The 19,391-nt window shown below is 38.2% G+C and overlaps 1 protein-coding gene across 6 annotated transcripts in view; it reads left to right on the forward strand.

Moving 5' to 3' along the window:
• The window catches only part of armc8 (armadillo repeat containing 8), a 113,051-nt gene that overhangs the window by 72,469 nt on the left and 21,191 nt on the right, over positions 1–19,391 (forward strand). For all 6 annotated transcript variants that reach the window (XM_072578892.1, XM_072578893.1, XM_072578890.1 and 3 more), the window contains 5 exons: positions 1,497–1,578; positions 6,455–6,541; positions 6,912–7,004; positions 12,111–12,260; positions 14,451–14,546. In XM_072578892.1, coding sequence (XP_072434993.1) covers positions 1,497–1,578; positions 6,455–6,541; positions 6,912–7,004; positions 12,111–12,260; positions 14,451–14,546 — 508 coding nt within the window. The remainder of the gene's footprint in view (positions 1–1,496; positions 1,579–6,454; positions 6,542–6,911; positions 7,005–12,110; positions 12,261–14,450; positions 14,547–19,391) is intronic.

Genomic DNA, 19,391 nt, shown 5'->3' on the forward strand with positions numbered 1-19,391 from the left:
TCAACTGGAGTCCTAATAATGTGCTATTTTGTTGTAGATTTCCAATAAATTTGTCTTCATTATCCGACTGTGTTTCAAATAATCATTAAGACTCAACTATTGAGTAACAACCCAATGTCTACTGACATTTTTTTTAATCTTCCAGGTATTTTACTGGTGAATAATTGTTGGGTTTTCTTTCAAGGGCAGTCTGTATAATTGAAGTAATACTTCTGTTTGTATTCTATATTGCTTGTGATAAAGTCTGTGTCATTTTTGATTGCTATTTTCAATTGAACGCAAACTTTGAATGATTTGTGTACCTGCACCCCTAAACCATTGCATAACTCCTCCAGTATTTTCCAATTATTTAAGCATATCTGACAGTCTTAGTTCTCAGTGTGCTACCTCACTTTTCGTTAAGTTGCATCTGCACTTTCCATTTAGGTTCTTTTGTAGTTTTGTACTATTGTCTTCACAATTTAGTGTTTGCTACCTTTGCGTACCTACAGTCTATCTCAAAATCTAATATGAAAAGTTGAGAAATAATATGGATCTTTGGGAGTATTAACAATGATATTGCTATACTGTCTACTTTCACCTTCCAAACAGTTTTCCATTCACTTCCACATGCCTCAATTTTAGCTCGTGATTGGAATCTTAAACCAATCAATATATCACTTTAAGATATATTTTTATTAAGAAAAAATAGACTTTTAAATATTACAACAAATACAAAACAATGAAATTCAAAACAGTTCAAATACAATTCAATGCAACAAAAATAGCAATATATCACTTAATTGTCTCTGTCTCTGTGCACCCCTACTGTGACAAGGACCTCTAATAAGTTGACTGACATGCTCCACCTTTTCCAAAATCATTTTTTGAAGAGAACTTTTACTCCTCTTAATTGTATTCTTAAAATCTTCCTGTTACTGACATTGGTCTCATTCATCTGTAATTACTTGGTTTTTCATCTTTTTAAATGTTACTTTCAGCTCTACCTTCTTGTCCCAAAATTCATTGAGCCATATGGGTTTATAATGAATGCCCTCAGTTTATTTGCCTCCTACATTTAGTAGGTGTAGATGCTATTAAGGTCTAATGATTTCACGTGATTTCATCAACTTATCTCGTCATAGTTTGTATATTTTAAATTAATTTGAATTCTTCCCTACAATAATCTTTAGTTTTCTGTAAACTCTCATGTATTATATCTCGTTCTACAAAGTAAAGATTTAAAATAACTGTACAGTTCTTCTGCTAAGCTTTTATCCTTTGCTCATGTTCTGAGTATATTGTCAGATTTTTTTGACGCAATTCTTAGATTAGCATTACCTGATTGATTCCTTCAGGTATTGTTGGAGTTAGGCTTAATTTGTCTGCTAATGATCACTAATGTTTGATCGCTGTTTATTCTTGCATGGTTAACGGATAATCAAACATTCCATTCCCATTCATTTAATTATGTTTCCTTTTTAAAAACTAGTATCTGTTCTGATTGCCATTTGTAGGTGTTTGCATAGCCTATCTAGATCAGTACAACAACTCCGGACAAGCTTTCAGGATCATACAGTGTGGAAACCACTAATGAAGGTAGGTAACGGCACTTATTTTAAGGAACTTCAATTCTGTTGTAATTCCAGAATAATTTTAAAATATTTTGTCTCAATAGAGCTCCAGCTGTTAGGAAATTAATTTTGTTGGTATCACTAATTTGAGAGGTGTAAAGTGTAATAGAAAATAAATCAGTTATGTATGTGATACTATTCCATAGATTATTTACAGTGTGGAAACAGGCCCTTTGGCCCAACAAGTCCACACCGACCCGCCGAAGTGCAACCCACCCAGACCCATTCCCCTACATTTACCCCTGGACCGGACACTACGGGCAATTTAGCATGGCCAATTCACCTAACCTGCACATTTTTGGACTGTGGGAGGAAACCGGAGCACCCGGAGGAAACCCACGCAGACACTGGGAGAATGTGCAAACTCCACACAGACAGTCGCCTGAGGCGGGAATTGATCCCAGGTCTCTGGTGCTGTGAGGCAGCAGTGCTAACCACTGTGCCACTTTGCCAGTAACCAGAAAGGTCACTGGTGCACTGGGTAAGTCACATACCAAGTGCACTACTAACAACTGATTGTACTTGGTATACAGGCTAAAATATAATTTATATAAACCTGAGCAAAAATGTTTTTTTCATTAACTTATAATCATGGATATGGTATACGTCGAATCTGAAGATATAATGGTCATATGTAACTGTTTTTTTGTAAAAGGACATGCTTCAGAGTGAAACGCAGCAAGTTTAACATGGCAGGATGAAATGTCTCTGCTACTGCTTAATTTTCTAGAATGTATTTCTGCATCAAATATTTATGCAGTTCCCTTTGAAGGCTAGTATATAATCTGCATTTACCATTCAATCAGCAATGCATTCCAAATCCTAGTCATTTCTTGAGTAAGAAAAAGAAACGTTCATTCCATTTCTGATTCTTACGCCAATTAGTTCATATCTATATGCTGTGCTTATCAGTTATTGGACCATTGAAATATTTCCCTATTTCCTGATGTAAAACCTTCAAAATTTTGAAAATATATTAGATCTGCTGTTAGCCTTCACTGCTGAAGGAGAACAACCCCGGCTACTGTAGTGTATCTACATTACATCTTTTTGGATTCATTTTAGTAAACTTCTTCAAAACTTCGTGTTCGTATAGTGTGGTTTCCAAAATTAGGCTCATTACACCACGTTTTGCAGAATGTATTTATACTTTGTATTTCTATTTATGAAGAATTTTATAATTCTGTTAATTGTTTTGAGAACTTACACTACCATCTTCAAAGATTTGTTCACAAATATTCCTGAGTATCTCTCTTCTTGCACCTCTTTAAAATATTATATCATTTAGCATATTTGTCTCTTCATGCTTCATATCCAAATGTATTACCTTGCACTGAATGGTGTTAACTTTCATCTGTCATGTTTTCATTTATTCCACCAGTCAATCTCCATTTTCTTCAAGGCCTTGGCAATCTAAGTCACTGTCTTTTACACTTCTTTGTTCCATGACATCTGCAAATCTTTAAATTGTGCTTCACCAATGCCCAAGTCATTCACAGAGATCAAAGATGACTGGGCCTCGAACTGACCCTTCTACCATGTACCTCTCCCATTATACCATATGAATCATACACCTCTCTGAAAAACAGCTATTTGGCACAACTATCTTGCTATCCTTTCACCAATTTTGTACGTAAGACAGTACTGCCCCTTTTATCCCATAGATTTAATTTTTCTCTATTAATCGTAATACTTTATGAAGCATCTATTTTAAAATCATAGAGATAGCTGCGTTACACTTATCCATTCTTTGTTATCTCATCCAATACCTTAAAATTAGTCAAGCAAGGCATGTCAATGGCACTGCCAGTTTCATTTGGATGATTGTTAGTGTTTGTCATCATTGATGTTAAACAGACTTGTAGTTGCCAAGTTTACCCTTTTCCCTTCATTGAAAATAATTGAAGTCATGTTTTGAAAAATACGAAATTTTACATTCTCCAGCCCTTTGGTGGTGCTTGTGAATCTAAGCGTCATTGTGGCCAATGGCATTACAATTTCTATCCTTACTTCCATGAGGAACCTTGGACACACTCCATCTAAATAGGTGACTTCTCCACTTCTAATCTTACGAGTCTGTCTTATATCTGTTCTTATATACTCCAGTCTCCCAGCAGTACCCTTGTTTACCACCATTTTAGGAAAGTCCTCTTCATTGATTGACAGTGAAGCAAGCATTCATTTAGTTTCTCATCCATGTTTTCTGCTACCATCAATAGGTCTCCATTTTGTAGCACCTTGTATTAATCTAACTTCATCAACACAGTTCAATTTGTGTCATTATATCATAAAAGAAGACATTCAATCCACAAATCAGCCCAACCACTTCTCTCATTCTGTTTACTTTAAGATGCTTGTCGAATTCTTTGTATTTTCTCTTGTTAGCAACCAGACTATTAAATATCAAAATGAGTTTGAAATAGGGAAAAGTCAACCATTTTAAAAGCGACATTATAGTGAACGATATTTTAAGTAATGGAGGGGAAACTGCCAGCATTTATCATCATTAGTCATCTGAAACTGGCAGTAACTTCTGGAGACCGCATGTGCTCAATTAAATGTGGAAATCCAGAAAGTTGTTTTCATTGATTCAATGCTTCGCCACTGGGTGGTCAGATGAGTTTCTGTAAATGGTACTAAATTAGAAATCATTGACTATTGAGAACTTCCCTTTTTTAAGCTTTTTTGGTTGAAATCACAAAATGAGTAAGCCTTATTAATGAATTATAGTTGGAGTTTTAATCATCATGTAAGTCAAAGTACTGCTGAAGAACTTCTCTGTTTCAATATTTGTATAATGTCAACATTTTCCATATTGATTATTAAATATCATGATTTTATTTTCGGCAATCTACAAGTCCCAATCATTTATTTTGCTTTGTGAAATGGATGAACATTGGAAGATAATCAGTGAATTTTACTTTATGGTTGCTGTCTGTGAGAATACCTCAGAGGCTGCGTAGCATGCTTGATTACATCATTATTGCTGGATGTTTGCAGATTGTTTTGATGCTAGATTCAACTTCACAACGAGGAAGGTGAAATCCACAAAAATCACCAGACCTTAATGCACAGCTTCTTTGAGTAATGCTGTTTTGCTGTTGACTCCAAAATCCCAGCCATTAATAATTTAACTGAGTTAAGAACGGGAATCTGTCAGCAACTGTGAGCAATTTCTACATTGTTACTGCTGCAGACTAATATCCATGACTCAGCAGGATACTATCACTGCTGTTCTACCTTTTAAAAAAATGTCAGCTCAGCAAAACTTTATAGTTTTCTGAACTGCTAATATTTCATTGTTAAATTGTGAAACTAGCTCAATTCATAAATCAAGCTGTTAGTAAGGGTGCTCTTTGGCATTATGACTGTACTTTGCTTGTAGCCTGACCTTGTCAACTTTTTGATAAGCTTTAATGAACAAAAAATTCCAATTTTAAAGCTAGTTTCTCAAAATAGTGTCTACTAAATTAGCAAACTTTTCTCATTCATTTCAAATACTGAACAACTTGAATTTGTGAACAATACTGGGAATATAAACATGGATGCACTTAGGAAATGTTTCATATATTTTACAATGACACATAAATTGGACTTGGGGACCCATTGCAATAGTAATGCAATTTTACTGGTGTAGCTTTCATTGTTAGTGAGTTTTGAGAAGATTTGTTGCCCAGGTTGAAGTTCTGGATGTAGGTTTGCTCACTGAACTGGAAGGTTCATTTGCAGATGTTTTGTCACCATGCTAGGAAACCTCAGTGAGGCTCACCCTCTACAAATTGGCAAAACATTTCACTATCATGCTGTTAATCTTGTTGCAAAAAACAAAATCCTTGGTAGAAGATACTTTCTTGTTGAATGAGGTAGGGCAAAGTTTTTAAGGATGTGTTGACTTCATGATTGCAGCTGAACATTCTTACTAGCCAAGGAAGAAGGTGCTGTTGAGGTCACAGCAAAAAGGGCACAAATATTGAGATGCTGCATGGCCTTGAAATTGAAACATGGGAAAGTTGGCTATAACTAAAATTGATATGTCACCGGGACCAAATGGGCACATCCAAGGATCCAAGTGAAGTAAGGTAGAAATTGCAGATATTCTAACCGTCATCATCCAGACCTCCTCACACATTAGGTTTGTGCCAGAGGACTGGCGAATTTGACTTGTAATGCCCTTTTCCAAAAAAGGCTTCAGGGTAAGCTCAGCAACGGTAGTCTAGTCAATGTAATCTGTGGAATATCTTTATAAACAAGCCATTTGCAAATGTTATGACACATCTTCAGGAAGTGGAACTTTTGAACAAGATCTTTTGAATTAGATCTTCTGGCTCAGGAAAAAGAAATGTAAATGATAGACTTGGACAAATATGGATTAATAAGGAATGCAAGAATAGTTTTGAGAGAGACAAATTGTGTCTAAGAAACTTGACTGAGTTTTGTGCATTAACAAAGAGATTGATGAGTGTCAAAAGGCTGATGTATATTTGGTCTTGCATGTTAAAAGTGATTGTGGGAGCTGGACACAGTAGTGGCAAATGATTAATTATCAGACTCCAGAAAGCTTTATAATTAGTTCTCTGGGGTTCAGGGTTCAGGGCACAGTTTTTAAAAATTCACATGTGACATGAAACCTGGAATTATTGTGAGGAAGGCGGTTGGAATTCAAGAGGCCAGGTTGCTGGACATGTTGCAGAAGACATTTAATGCAGCGAAGTGCTTCACAACCAATTAAATGTTTTTGAAGTATAATATATAACATATTGCAGCCAATGTTTTGTTTGATAAAACATGTTGAAATAAACAAAGCATTTGAAGAAATTTTCCTTTATATCTTTATCTTCCAGTTGTTACAAAATGCTCCTGATGAGGTTCTTGTGGTAGCGTCATCAACACTGTGCAATCTTCTGCTTGAATTCTCTCCAAGCAAAGAGGTATGTATTATCAAGTGAATGGACATATAGTTACTATTGCTATTCATATTAATTATTGAATGCGTCTGAATGATAACTGGTGACTGCTAAAGTCATTCATTTGATGTATTATTCAGGTCATATATCTTGAAAACATAAGATTTAAAATCATATTCTCTTAAAATGCCTGAGTGAATTTTATTTAAGACAAAGATGGTCAGTAGGCCATAGTTGTTAGTGAGTTGGCCTGAAATGGTGAGTGTCAATGTAATGCATACTTTTCGTCAGAATACACTTTTTTTTTTTAATATGTACCTTATCAAAATCAGACCTTTTGGGAGGAATTAGCAAAATTCCTTCTTAATAAAACGTAATTAATTTTCTGTTACAGCCTATCTTGGAGTCAGGAGCTGTAGAGCTGTTGTGCAACTTGACTCAGAGTGAAAATCCAGCCCTCCGAGTTAATGGGATATGGGCTTTAATGGTAAGAGTATTTCATAAAATGACTAATCACACTGGTGCACTTCAAATTATTTAATTCTTAAAATCTAATGTTATTTAAAAATGGTTCAAGAACTTCTTAAATGCCTGCTACTCTTTAGTTGTTGAGATATCTGGATGAATTTTGGTCTGCGCCTTGTTTGTAATTCTGTAATATAATTGTTGCAAAGTTTACTTTCTGTAAAACAGCAGTCAATTCAGAAACAGTTTCTGCACTAGAAGAGAGAATTATTTGAGAATTTATATAGGAGATTGCAAGTTTTTTCTTCATGCAAAATTATTTTCCAATGAACAATATTAAGATTATTTGGTGATATCATAGAAAATTGCCCTTCTCTTTTGATATCTCTTCAGAACAGGGTCAGTATTTAATAGCTTAGTGTATACATGTCACCAAAAAACAATTGTGTGACTTCCAAGTTAAAATGTTTAAAGCTTTCTATTCATACTGGTCTACTGAATTCGCCTTGCTGGCATTCTTTTCCATTACTTCCCTAGAGGGGGGCAACCTATTACATTTAAAAACTTGGTCAAAGTTTGCGCTGAAGATCTCTTATGCACTCATGGGTTGTTGGCATCATTGGTAAGGCTAGCATTTATACCACATCACTTTTCAATTCAGGATGATGAACTGTAGCCTTGAGGCACTACAGTCCATTTTATATGGGCACAGTATATGTTAGATAGGGAGCCCTAGGATTTTGACACAGATGATGATGGAACAGTGATCTATTTTCAAGTAAGGAAATTTGATCTCCTCCCCCTGTTCATCTGGTAGGAAGGGCAATGGGTTTAGAATGTGCAATCAAAGAAGCCTTAATGAGTTACTGCTGCACATCTTGTGTGTGATGCACATTGTGGCTGTGGAGCAAAGATGGTGGAAGGAGAGAGTGTTTAAGATGGTGGATAATTTGCCAATTAATTGGGCTATTTTGTATTGGGTGATGTTGAGCTTCTTGAGTATTGGTGGGGTTTATCATAAATTTAGATTTCATAATCTTGCCTGAATCTTCACATGACTGAAGATATTATCCTTGGTATTATTTCTGTGCACCCTCTCCATGTATCCTAAATTGTGATTCCCACAATTGGAGATACTCTGTGCTCCAGTTTCGACCTAACTGGCACTTTGTGAAGATTCATCTGAAATGTTTACTTTGGTATGCTACTCTTCAAATTTTAAAATGAAAGATCCTAAATGTCTGTCTCCCTGTCTGTCTCCCTGTCTGTCTCCCTGTCTGTCTCCCTGTCTGTCTCCCTGTCTGTCTCCCTGTCTGTCTCCCTGTCTGTCTCCCTGTCTGTCTCCCTGTCTGTCTCCCTGTCTGTCTCCCTGTCTGTCTCCCTGTCTGTCTCCCTGTCTGTCTCCCTGTCTGTCTCCCTGTCTGTCTCCCTGTCTGTCTCCCTGTCTGTCTCCCTGTCTGTCTCCCTGTCTGTCTCCCTGTCTGTCTCCCTGTCTGTCTCCCTGTCTGTCTCCCTGTCTGTCTCCCTGTCTGTCTCCCTGTCTGTCTCCCCCTTGCTGCATTCCTTCAAAATGCGTTTAATAGTTATGACAAACAGTATGTAGAGATGGGCAAAATAATTCGAAATTAAATGCATCAAAGTAAGGTTGCTTATTTTTCTGTTTTCCCTCTCTCTGCATTCATATTTATTGATGCTTTGTGTGACTGAGTTCAATACATAGATCTTTCTCAGAGTACCGGCATCATTGCAGCCTGTTGATTCGGATTAGTGCTTGGAGTAACCCTTTTTGTTTCTGTCACATATCCCAGTTAATGCATTCTTGTCAAAAGAAAAGTATGAATGAGTATGTTGTTTTAGACTGGATTCAGTCTCAAGTATCATGACAAGAAATGTAAATCAGAATACAAATATAAGCAATTAATTGTTGCGGTTCTATTCGCCAAGCTGGGAATTTGTGTTGTAGACGTTTCGTCCCCTGTCTAGATGACACCCTCAGTGCTTGGGAGCCTCTTGTGAAGCAATTAAAATTAGCATAGTTTTATATAAATTATGTGACCGGGTGACATTAGTTGGATTTATCTGTTTCCTTATCGGTACATAAGTTTGAAGATCAGAATTTTGCTACTGTTAGATAATGTATCATCAAATGTGGATCACTGAGATTTTTCCTTCTGATAAGAATTCCATTGCAATTCAGAACTAGGCCCAACTTGCAGTACTCTATTTTATGTCCTGCTGAGTGCTGTCACCTTTTTTAAAAAGAAAAGTCAAAAATAAGATGTTTGTAATGCAACTTCAATCCGTTGAGTTGGAGGTAATTATGAGCCTCGCAACTCTCCTGTGTTGAAGTGATCTTGCTCCAAGCTGTGCGGCTGTCATTAAACCCTGATATGGCCATATGAACTTGGTTGAAGTGCTGTTTCTTCAGCTTACTCATTTTTTTAGGTGTGAAAGACCACAACGAGAAATGTAATCTTTTACTTTTCCAGTTTTAGCCATTGAGCATTCTCAAGAGTGTTGGGTGCATCTGTGGTATTCGTCTTTGGAAGGCTTTGGTTCACTCTTCTTCCCTCCATTGTAGTACCGTACAGTAAAGAAGAGACCTTTTGGCTCATCAAGTCTACATCAACAAACTCTACTCTAAACCTATAGTCATTCCACTTTCCAGCGCTTGGTTCTTAGTCTTGGTTTCCTGCCTCACCTATCCTCCGAATGCATTGCAGATTCTACCACACTCTCGCTGAAAAAGCTTTTCCTTGAAACCTCCTGCCTTTCCCCTTAAAATTATGTCCCTTTGTTATTGACCCTTCAACTGAGGGGATAGCTGCTCTACTCAACCTATCCAAACACCAGTATTTTTATATGTCTCAATCCAGTCCTCTCTCTGCTTTAAAGAAAACAGCTTGAGCTTATCCAGCCTTTTCTTCATAGCAGCCTGGTGAATCCGCTCTGCGCTCTCTCTCCTATACAATCACCTTCCTATGTGCAGAGACCAGAAATGCACACAGTACTTTAGATGTGACCTAAACAAAGTTTTGTACACCTCCAACATAATTTGCCTGCTCCTGTGATCAAGAAAGGACACAATGTCTCTAATTTCTCAGAAGCCCTAAGCAAATTCAGTGCATCCACAATGACTCTTAGCAATTTTCATAGATGTACCAGAGAAAATATCCTGCCCAGATGCATCACAGCTTGGTATGGTAACTACTCTGCCCAAGCCCACAAGAAATTACAGTGAGTTGTGAACACAGTTCGGTCTGTCACACAAACCAGCCTTCCATCTACGCTTTCTGTTGCCTTGGGAATGCAACCATCATAGTCAAAGACCCTCTCCCATCCCCCACACTCTTCCATCCTCTTCCATTGAACAGAACATACAAAAGTATGAAAACACATACCATCAGAATCAAAAACAGCTTCTTCCCTATTGTTTTTAGACTTATGAATGGACCTCTCATGTATTAGAGATGATCTTTCTCTGCACCTACTTTGTAGCTGTAACGCCATATTCTGGATGTTGTTCTGTTACCGTAATGTACTTATACAAGATATGATTTGTCTGGTTAGCATGCAAAACAATACTTTTCACTGTATCTTGGTACATGTGACAATAATAAATCAAATCAGATCAAATAATGTATGCCATTACTGCTGAAGGCAAGTGTCCCATATACCTTCTTAACTGCCTTATTAACCCTATTATGCTGCTTTCAGGGATCTGTGGACATGCACTTCAAGATCCCTTCAATCCTGTGAATTTCCTAGTATCCTGCTATTCCTTGACGACTACTTTGTCTTGTTTCTTCTTCCAAAGTGCATCGCCTCTCACTAAAGAGTCTTGGAGGTATACAGCCGACCAAATATCCTAAATAAATCCAGTCCGATTTGGCCCATATCCCTCTAAACCCTTCCTACTCAGACCAGTCCAGTTGCTTTTTAAATGTTATAATTGTACCAACCTCCACCACTTCTCCTGGCAGCTCATTCCATATTCTCACCAATCTGCATAAAAAAGTTTCCCGTTAAGCCCCTTTTAAATCTTTTCCCCTCTCACCATAAACCTATGCCTTCTAGTTTTGGACTCCCCTAACCCGGGGAAAAGACTATTTACCCTATCCATGTCCCTCATCATTTTTAAACCACTATCAGGTCACCTTTCAGCCTCCAACGCTCCAAGGAAAATAGCCCCAGTCTAGGGGGCCCCTCTCTATAGCCCAAACTCTCTAACCCAGGTAACAGCCTTGTAAATCTTATCTGGGTTAAATTCCATTTTGAGAAAGTGAGGACTGCAAGTGCTAGAGATCAGAATTGAGAGCCAGGGTATATGGGACACTTGCCTTCAGCAATAATGGCATACATTATTTGATCTGATTTGATTTATTATTGTCACATGTACCAAGATACAGTGAAAAGTTTTGTTTTGCATGCTAACCAGACAAATCATATCTTGTATAAGTACATTACGGTAACAGAACAACATCCAGAATATGGCGTTACAGCTACAAAGTAGGTGCAGAGAAAGATCATCTCTAATGTTTAAATAGTAATTTAAACATTTTTTATATGTCATATTTTGCATAAAAAAATTACTGGCACTACTTCGTCACTATGTTGAATACCCTTCTTACTGAATATTGCAAAGTTATAAAATGAAACTCATGTTAAACATAATATAATTTAACTTCTGGCAATCTGCCATCTGATATGAGTTGACCAGCAGTTTTTTTTAAAAAGAATATTTTTTAACTTGAGTTTTGAAACTTGTGAAAGCATCTTTTTGTCTATACCTCATGTTGGATTCCTTGTTTTTTTACCCTTGCATATTGCCTGCACATTTCTCATTTCTGAAGAAGGGCTTATGCCCGAAATGTCGATTTCCCCTGCTCCTTGGATGCTGCCTGGCCTGCTGTGTTTTTCCAGCACCACACTTTTCAACTCTGGTCTCCAGCATCTGCAGTCCTCACTTTCTCCCATTTCTCTTAGGCGCAGTTTTCAAATACTATAGATACTTCAAAGGGAAGTCTTGAAGTTTAAGAAACATGTTGCGTAAAATGTATGGCGCATGAATTTTCAGAAGTAGATGGCAAAAAATTGCAGTTTAAATCATGCGATTTATTCATTTTAGAATATGGCTTTTCAAGCTGATCAGAAGATAAAAACAGATATTTTGCGAGGTCTGAGTACAGAACAACTCTTCAGATTGCTCTCTGATTCAGATGTGAATGTACTAATGAAGACTCTGGGACTCCTCAGGAATCTCCTTTCTACTAGACCTGTAGGTATTTGTAATTTGAGTATCAAAACTTTACTATTCTAACAATTCTCTCTCCAGTCCTGAGTACTGTGATATCAAGCTGCTAAAATGGCCTTTACCTTTAAGTCTGTGATCAAATGTGTAAATATGAATAAAGTACTGAAATCAATCCGAAATTAAGCATACAAGATTATACATTTCAAGCTCATGGTCAATGTCAATTTAAAGATTTAAACTTTGTTATATATGTGTGTAACATTTCACAATATTTACAAATTGCCCTTTCCAAATACCACCTAGCTCGGTTTTCAATTTTATAGAGAGCTTCCATGAAGTACGACAATAAATGGAACCTTTATGGTTGTTAGATGAGACCGTAAGATATTATCTTGTGTATATTTGCAGACAGCCATATGTACATCAGCGTGGATAAAAAGTATACATAACTATTAATAGTATTTCCAGGAGAGGTTTTTGGTTCTGGAGAGTTTTTGATTTGTGTGTGTGAAATGTTATTTTTGCCGTTGCTTGACGTATAAAATTGTTCTGCTCTGCTCTTTTGAATTTCACAACTTACCATTTCTCACTTGACTTGATTAGTGAAAAGCAAATTTTATTTCAGCATTCTTCTTCTCTCTTCTCATTTGAGATTCCTTCTACCATGATTCAGCTGAGAGGGCAGGCATGCAATTTAATACCCAGACTTTCACCAATTGTGTTCTGAAATTCCTTAAGCTTAGAAGGAACTGCCAAGGAACATTTAATTCAACTGGTAGGAAGCATTAATCCTTGCAACCCCTGCTCATCACTGAGAGTGCAGCCAAAATTGACAGACCCTCTTAAAGGGGAGCACATTGACAGCTTTGAAATGCACACTATATGTGATTGGGATTCCAGTGAATAAATTAGTATAGTGACAATAGTTGACAAGGTACCTATGCAAAATCCGATTTCAGAATATTAAAATGCTGAATATTTATATTTGTGGGCCTTGTCTTGGGATAATGACATTTGTATTATTCAGAGATTATAATACTCTCAGAAGTAATGTTAGTGAGACATCATAATTCAGAACTTCATAGTAAAATCTTAGAAATTGTATCAGAAGTTAGCTTGCGTCCCATCTATCCTAATCTGATATTAACATTTCAACTGAAACTTCCTTCTTTAATTCCAAGTCTTTCCCATATATTTTTCCTGTGGATAATAGTGTACAAGTGGGCACAACATTGCTTCACGAGGTGTTTTAGAATGTCTTTGAAGCCTTGTCTTTGTTCTTCCCTGAATTCAGAGCAGGACCTGTCAAGCAGGCTGTTTTTTGGCCATCCAGGCCCTGCATCTAATCAAAGCTGATTTTGTAGGAGTCCTGGATTAGTGGTGCTGGAAGAGCACAGCAGTTCAGGCAGCATCCAAGGAGCAGCGAAATCGACGTTTCGGGCAAAAGCCCTTCATCAGGAATAAAGGCAGTGAGCCTGAAGCGTGGAGAGATAAGCTAGAGGAGGGTGGGGGTGGGGAGAGAGTAGCATAGAGTACAATGGGTGAGTGGGGGAGGAGATGAAGATGATAGGTCAAGGAGGAGAGGGTGGAGTGGATAGGTCGTCCTGCCTAAATGCTTGTGGAGCTTCCATCTAGAAGGACAAGTGCAGCAGATTCATAGTAACACACCCACCTGCACCTTCGCCTCCAAGCCACTCACCGGCCTGACTTAGAAGTATATTGCCGTTCCTTGAATATTGTTGAGTCAAAATCCTGGAAATCCCTCCTTAATTGCATTGTAGGATCAGCTACAGCACGTGGACTGCAGCAGTTCAAGAAGGCAGTTTAACATCACCTTCTCAAGGGCAGCTAGAAATGGGCAATAAATGCTAACCCGACTGGTGAAGCCCACATCCTATAATGAACAAAAGAAACTTTGTTTTGTCATTCTTCATTTTTTTTTCCATTGAATTCACCAACATCTGCAATTAAAAATGAAGGAGTCCAGATTCAGTTTTATTTACAAGCGAAAAAATTTTTGGAAGGAGTAATTTTTGGTTTAGGTTATCTTTTTGCATTTACAGCAGCATCTATAAACTTTTGCAAGTTTAGTTTTGTCTCCTGTGCAGACCCATTCATTTGGATTTGGAGTTGTTGTATAAACCAATTCAACATTGAAAGAAAGTATGCTCAGTTTAATTTTCAGAATGTAATGGAGCTCTGTTTTATTGTTAGCACATAGACCAGATAATGAACACACATGGAAAACAGATAATGCAAGCGGTGACCCTCATTCTAGAAGGGGAGCATAATATTGAAGTTAAAGAACAGGTAAGCTTAATTTTTCTTGGAAATATTTGTAAAACATCTTTCCTTTAATAAGAATTCTTACAATGTGGAATTCAGACCATCAAGTTCACACTGACACTCTGAAGAGCATTCCATCCAGTCCCTGTATCCCTGTATTCCCATGGCTCATCTACCTAGCCTGCACGTCCATGGGCACTATGGGCAATTTGGCATGGTCATTCCACCTAACCTGCCCATCTTTGCAATGTGAGAAGAAACAGGACCACCTGGAGGAAACCCATGCAGATACGGGGAGAATGTCCAAACTCCATTCGTTCGAGAGTGGAATCGAACCCAGGTCCCTGATACTGTGAGGCAGTAGGGCTGCCCCCAAAAGTGAAATACTTTTGGAGAAATGAGGTTGTCTTTTCTAGACTATGGTTCTGCAGTTAATTAGGAGTCAATGGAAGGATGCTGAATGCTACCTTCACTGACAGTTAATAATATTTTACCAAGAATCTGCTCAGTTCAGGTTAACTTTGGACCTAATGGAGGTCTTTAACGTCTATACTAGAAACAGTAGAAGTGTTGCATCTCAAAATTAGTTTCATATTTGTACTTAAATTACTTATTGCCATCTATAACTCTATTAGATTAGATTAGATTAGATTACTTACAGTGTGGAAACAGGCCCTTCGGCCCAACAAGTCCACACCGCCCCGCCGAAGCGTAACCCACCCATACCCCTACATCTACATTTACCCCTTACCTAACACTATGGGCAATTTAGCATGGCCAATTCACCTGGCCTGCACATCTTTGGACTGTGGGAGGAAACCGGAGCACCCGGAGGAAACCCACGCAGACACGGGAAGAACGTGCAAATTCCACACAGTCAGTTGCCTGAGGCGGGAATTGAACCCGGGTCTCAGGCGCTGTGAGGCAGCAGTGCTAACCACTGTGCCGCCCATTCTTAGTCATTATTTATTCTCCAGCCTCCCTTTGTCAGCATTTATTTATCTTGGGTGCCTCCCTGTTGCGGATTCAGAGGAAAGATTAAAAGCAGTTGTTCAAATATGGACCTTAAAATTAATGTCTGGCTATTTGTTATGGAAATGAAATCTAAATCCAGTAACAAATCTGACATTCCTTTGTTCCTCAGTAGTAAGTAACAACAGTTGATGGTGTAGCTTGGGCAAAACATACAGACTACTTGGGGCTCTATTCTAAAAACAAATACAGAGGAACCTCAATTATCCAAACAGGGTGGGCAGGCACTATTTCGTTTGGATAATTGATTATTTGGTTAATTGATTTCCTCTGATGCTCGGAGTTTTCTGTGAGGTCTGTTCCCCGTTCAAGAGAAGAGGCAGCAACACCTGTGATGTATGGTCAGATTATATCATTTATGTGTTGATACTACACAGTAAAAACTAGAGGAAGACAGAAGAGGCTGTTTAATGTTAGAGTTAACTTCTTACAGTACTTCAAAACCTAGTGTTTATTTGTTACTTTTCATTTGAATTATTAATCTGTTGATTTATTGCACGGGTCTCAGAATGACTCTATACCAGCTAGATGACATCATGATGTGATGCTTTTGTACAAAATAAGTCCATCGTGCTCTTAGTCAATTAAAAGTCAGGCATTGGCGTCTGAGGTGAGAGGCTGTGGAGGGGAGAACTCCAGAGGAGATGAGGTATTTAATAGTCTTGGAAACTACAGCCTGATGTTCAGTGGTGGGGTCATGGAAAAGGAGGACAAAAGAAGAAAGTGTCTGAGAGTTGGCCCTCAGTCTCTGCCAGACAGGGGTCAACATGCCAGATGACAGCAGCCACCACCCTTATCAGCAGGTTTGATAACAGAGTCATATGGACCTGAGAGGTTGGAATGCAGCAAGTTCAGACAGAGAAGGTAATTATTTCAAAAATGATATTGGAGATATGTTGAAAATGTGAGGGTAAAGATTTGCCTTTCAGAAATAAACAAGTGGAATTTGAGATGTATCTGAATTTATACTGTTCCCACTCCTATAGCGCACCAACAGAAATTGCAGGCTTGATAGTCCTTGCTTTTACACAAAATGTATAACAAAATTTGCAAAACACAAGAACAAACTGACCAACGTGCAGAGTTCTGAAATTTATCACATGCATTCATGATGGTGCTGAGCACACTAATTCAAGCTAGATTTTGGTGCAACAACTATATTCCAATTTGGCTACAAAGAATTGTAATTGACTGAAAAATTATGTCAGGTTACTATTAGCATCTCTAGCCATATTTGAAAGAGGATGATGAAAAACATCAGAGACAAGTTGATAAAATAGATGTTGCAACAAGGACACTATTGACATTCTCCTTTATGTAAGTTCATTTTCTGCAGACAAAAATAAATCTATTTGGAAAAGTGCAGCCAAAAAGCAGTTGCAGAAGTATTCCATTTTTTGGAAATTGATTTGCAAGCATCGGTATCGCAGGTATCTCACTGCCAAGGAATGTTGAAACCAGCACTGCCCTAAAACTTTAAACCGATGGTTCCTTCAAAAGCGTTGCATGGGGCATGTACAAAGTTGCGATTAGATTAGAGTGGTGCTGGGAAAGCACAGCAGGTCAGGCAGCAACTGAGGAGCAGGAAAATTGACGTTTCAGGCAAAAACCCCTCATCAGGAATGAAGGGCTTTTGCCCGAAACATCGATTTTCCTGCTCCTTGGATGCTGTGCTTTTCCAGCACCACTCTAATCTAGACTCGAGTTTCCAGCAATGCAGTCCTCGTTTTTACCTAGCATATACAAAGTTGCTACCTGTGTTACTTCTGTATCCAAACAGATGCACTGTTTGACTGGGTCAACTATTACAACCAGAGTAGCACTGTGACAGAGCTGCCTGCTTTCACTGATTTGTTAGATTCCCTAAGATGGAAGAAATTCTTTTTTTATATCCCTATCCAATTACAATTTTGTTACTTAGACTAATTAATTGAATATCCACTACTTTATCGTATGGCTGGTCATTGATAATAAAGTTTAATTTAATGATTTCCGTGAACATGTCCCAGGCATCACTACTATTCTTTCATCCTGTCTGAAGATGCCACTTTATTTGAAGGTGCAAACAAATAGCAAAGGTGGATAATTTGAGGTCAAACCTGCCCTGTTCAGATATGGATATAGGCTTCCTTCATATCACCACATATTAAAAAGGTAAAGTCATCATAGTCCGACTGGACTATTGGGCTGCTGTCTCATTAGAGGGAAAGATGACTGGTGGTGGTTTAACCTGAGGGTCACCACATGTCAGGTGAGGGGAAATGTTGAAAAGAAGAGTATTTCATGGTAACCTCAGCCGGTGCATGAATTGAGCCCATGCTGTTGGCATCATTCTTCGTTACAAACGAGCCATTGAGCCAACTGACCTAACACATTGTAGTTCTAGCACCCATTGGGAGTGATGAGGTGTCAATATGAATGCTATATACTGGACCCCTTCTGTAATTTAAGTTGTAATTCAAATGTGGAGTTACAGTGTGAAGCAAAGACCACAAAACTGGAGTTACACTGCAAATTAGAATTTGCTTCTCGGAAAAATAGCTGTCTGTTTGTCTTTACACCTCTCCCTCAACATTTTTAAAGATTAACAATGCAGATTTCAGTATTCACCTGTAATATTAAAAGATATTGTTAGTAAGTTGAAGAAATGTCATGAGTTTAATCCAGCTAACAGAAATAAAAGTATTATTTGATAAGACTAAATTGTATCTCCGTTATCTGTCATTGCTGGAAATATAGAAATAAAACAGAAAATGTTGTAAACATTGGGCAAGTCAGGTAGCATTCATAAAGAAAGGAAGAAAATTGATGTTTCAGACTTGAGCTTTCATGGTTCCGTTTCCTCCTCTTATAAATTCTGTTTGATTTGACTGACTGGAGGGCACTTTATTATTTTTTATTCTGTGTTACCTTCCTAACATTCTCCCCTTAACCAGCACCACCACAAAAACAGACCAAGAGCAAAACTTTGATCATTTATTTGGATGTTGTGCTGAAGGTACTAATAGTGTGCGAAAGGTTTTTTTCTGTTTTCATTTGTGTTCACTCTTTTGGGAACAGCGAATCTTTCACTGTCTCATCTAAATAGCCAGTATTCATTTGTAACGAGAGTGTGGTGCTGGAAAAGCACAGCAAGTCAGGCAGCATTCGAGGAGCAGGAGAATAGACGTTTCAGGCAAAAGCCCTTCATCAGGAATGAGGCTTGTGAGCTGAGGAGGTAGGAGCTACCTCAAGCCTCATTCCTGATGAAGGGCTCTTGCCCGAAATATCGATTCTCCTGTTCCTCTGATGCTGCATGACCTGTGCTTTTCCAGCACCACACTCTTGACTCTGATCCCCAGGGTTTGTAGTCATCACTTTTTCTCCTCATCTTCATTTGTGAGCCTTGTAAGTGAATTCCAGCAGGCAGTTCAGCAGTGATTGGCATCACTGTGGAGCCAGTCTGGCCTTGTCTGTCCTTCTCACATATGAACCTGCAGACAATGTTAAACAGGGAATAAGGCCATTTGCTTTGCCATCGTACCATTCCCACATGTGCTTGAATTGAGAAACAGACTATAGTTTCAAGCATGGCGGTTCCTGCTCTGTACTACTCAGTATGACACTGGGAACTGGATTTACCCACTAGGTGTAGACTGCCACTGTACTACCCACAATGTTGTTCCTGGTGGTGCTAAACATTTGTGTGAAGAACACCCTGATATCAACTTAAATTTATCTTTAACCATTCTAAAAGATAGAAACTGTATGATGGATGTAGTCATTGGTCACTTCCCGGGCACCGCTTTTTTTCATTTTCTTATACTGTCTCATACAGAAAGCATACTGTTAGCCCAT

The sequence above is a fragment of the Chiloscyllium punctatum genome, chromosome 10, assembly GCF_047496795.1.
Source record: "Chiloscyllium punctatum isolate Juve2018m chromosome 10, sChiPun1.3, whole genome shotgun sequence".
Lineage (NCBI taxonomy): Eukaryota > Metazoa > Chordata > Chondrichthyes > Orectolobiformes > Hemiscylliidae > Chiloscyllium > Chiloscyllium punctatum.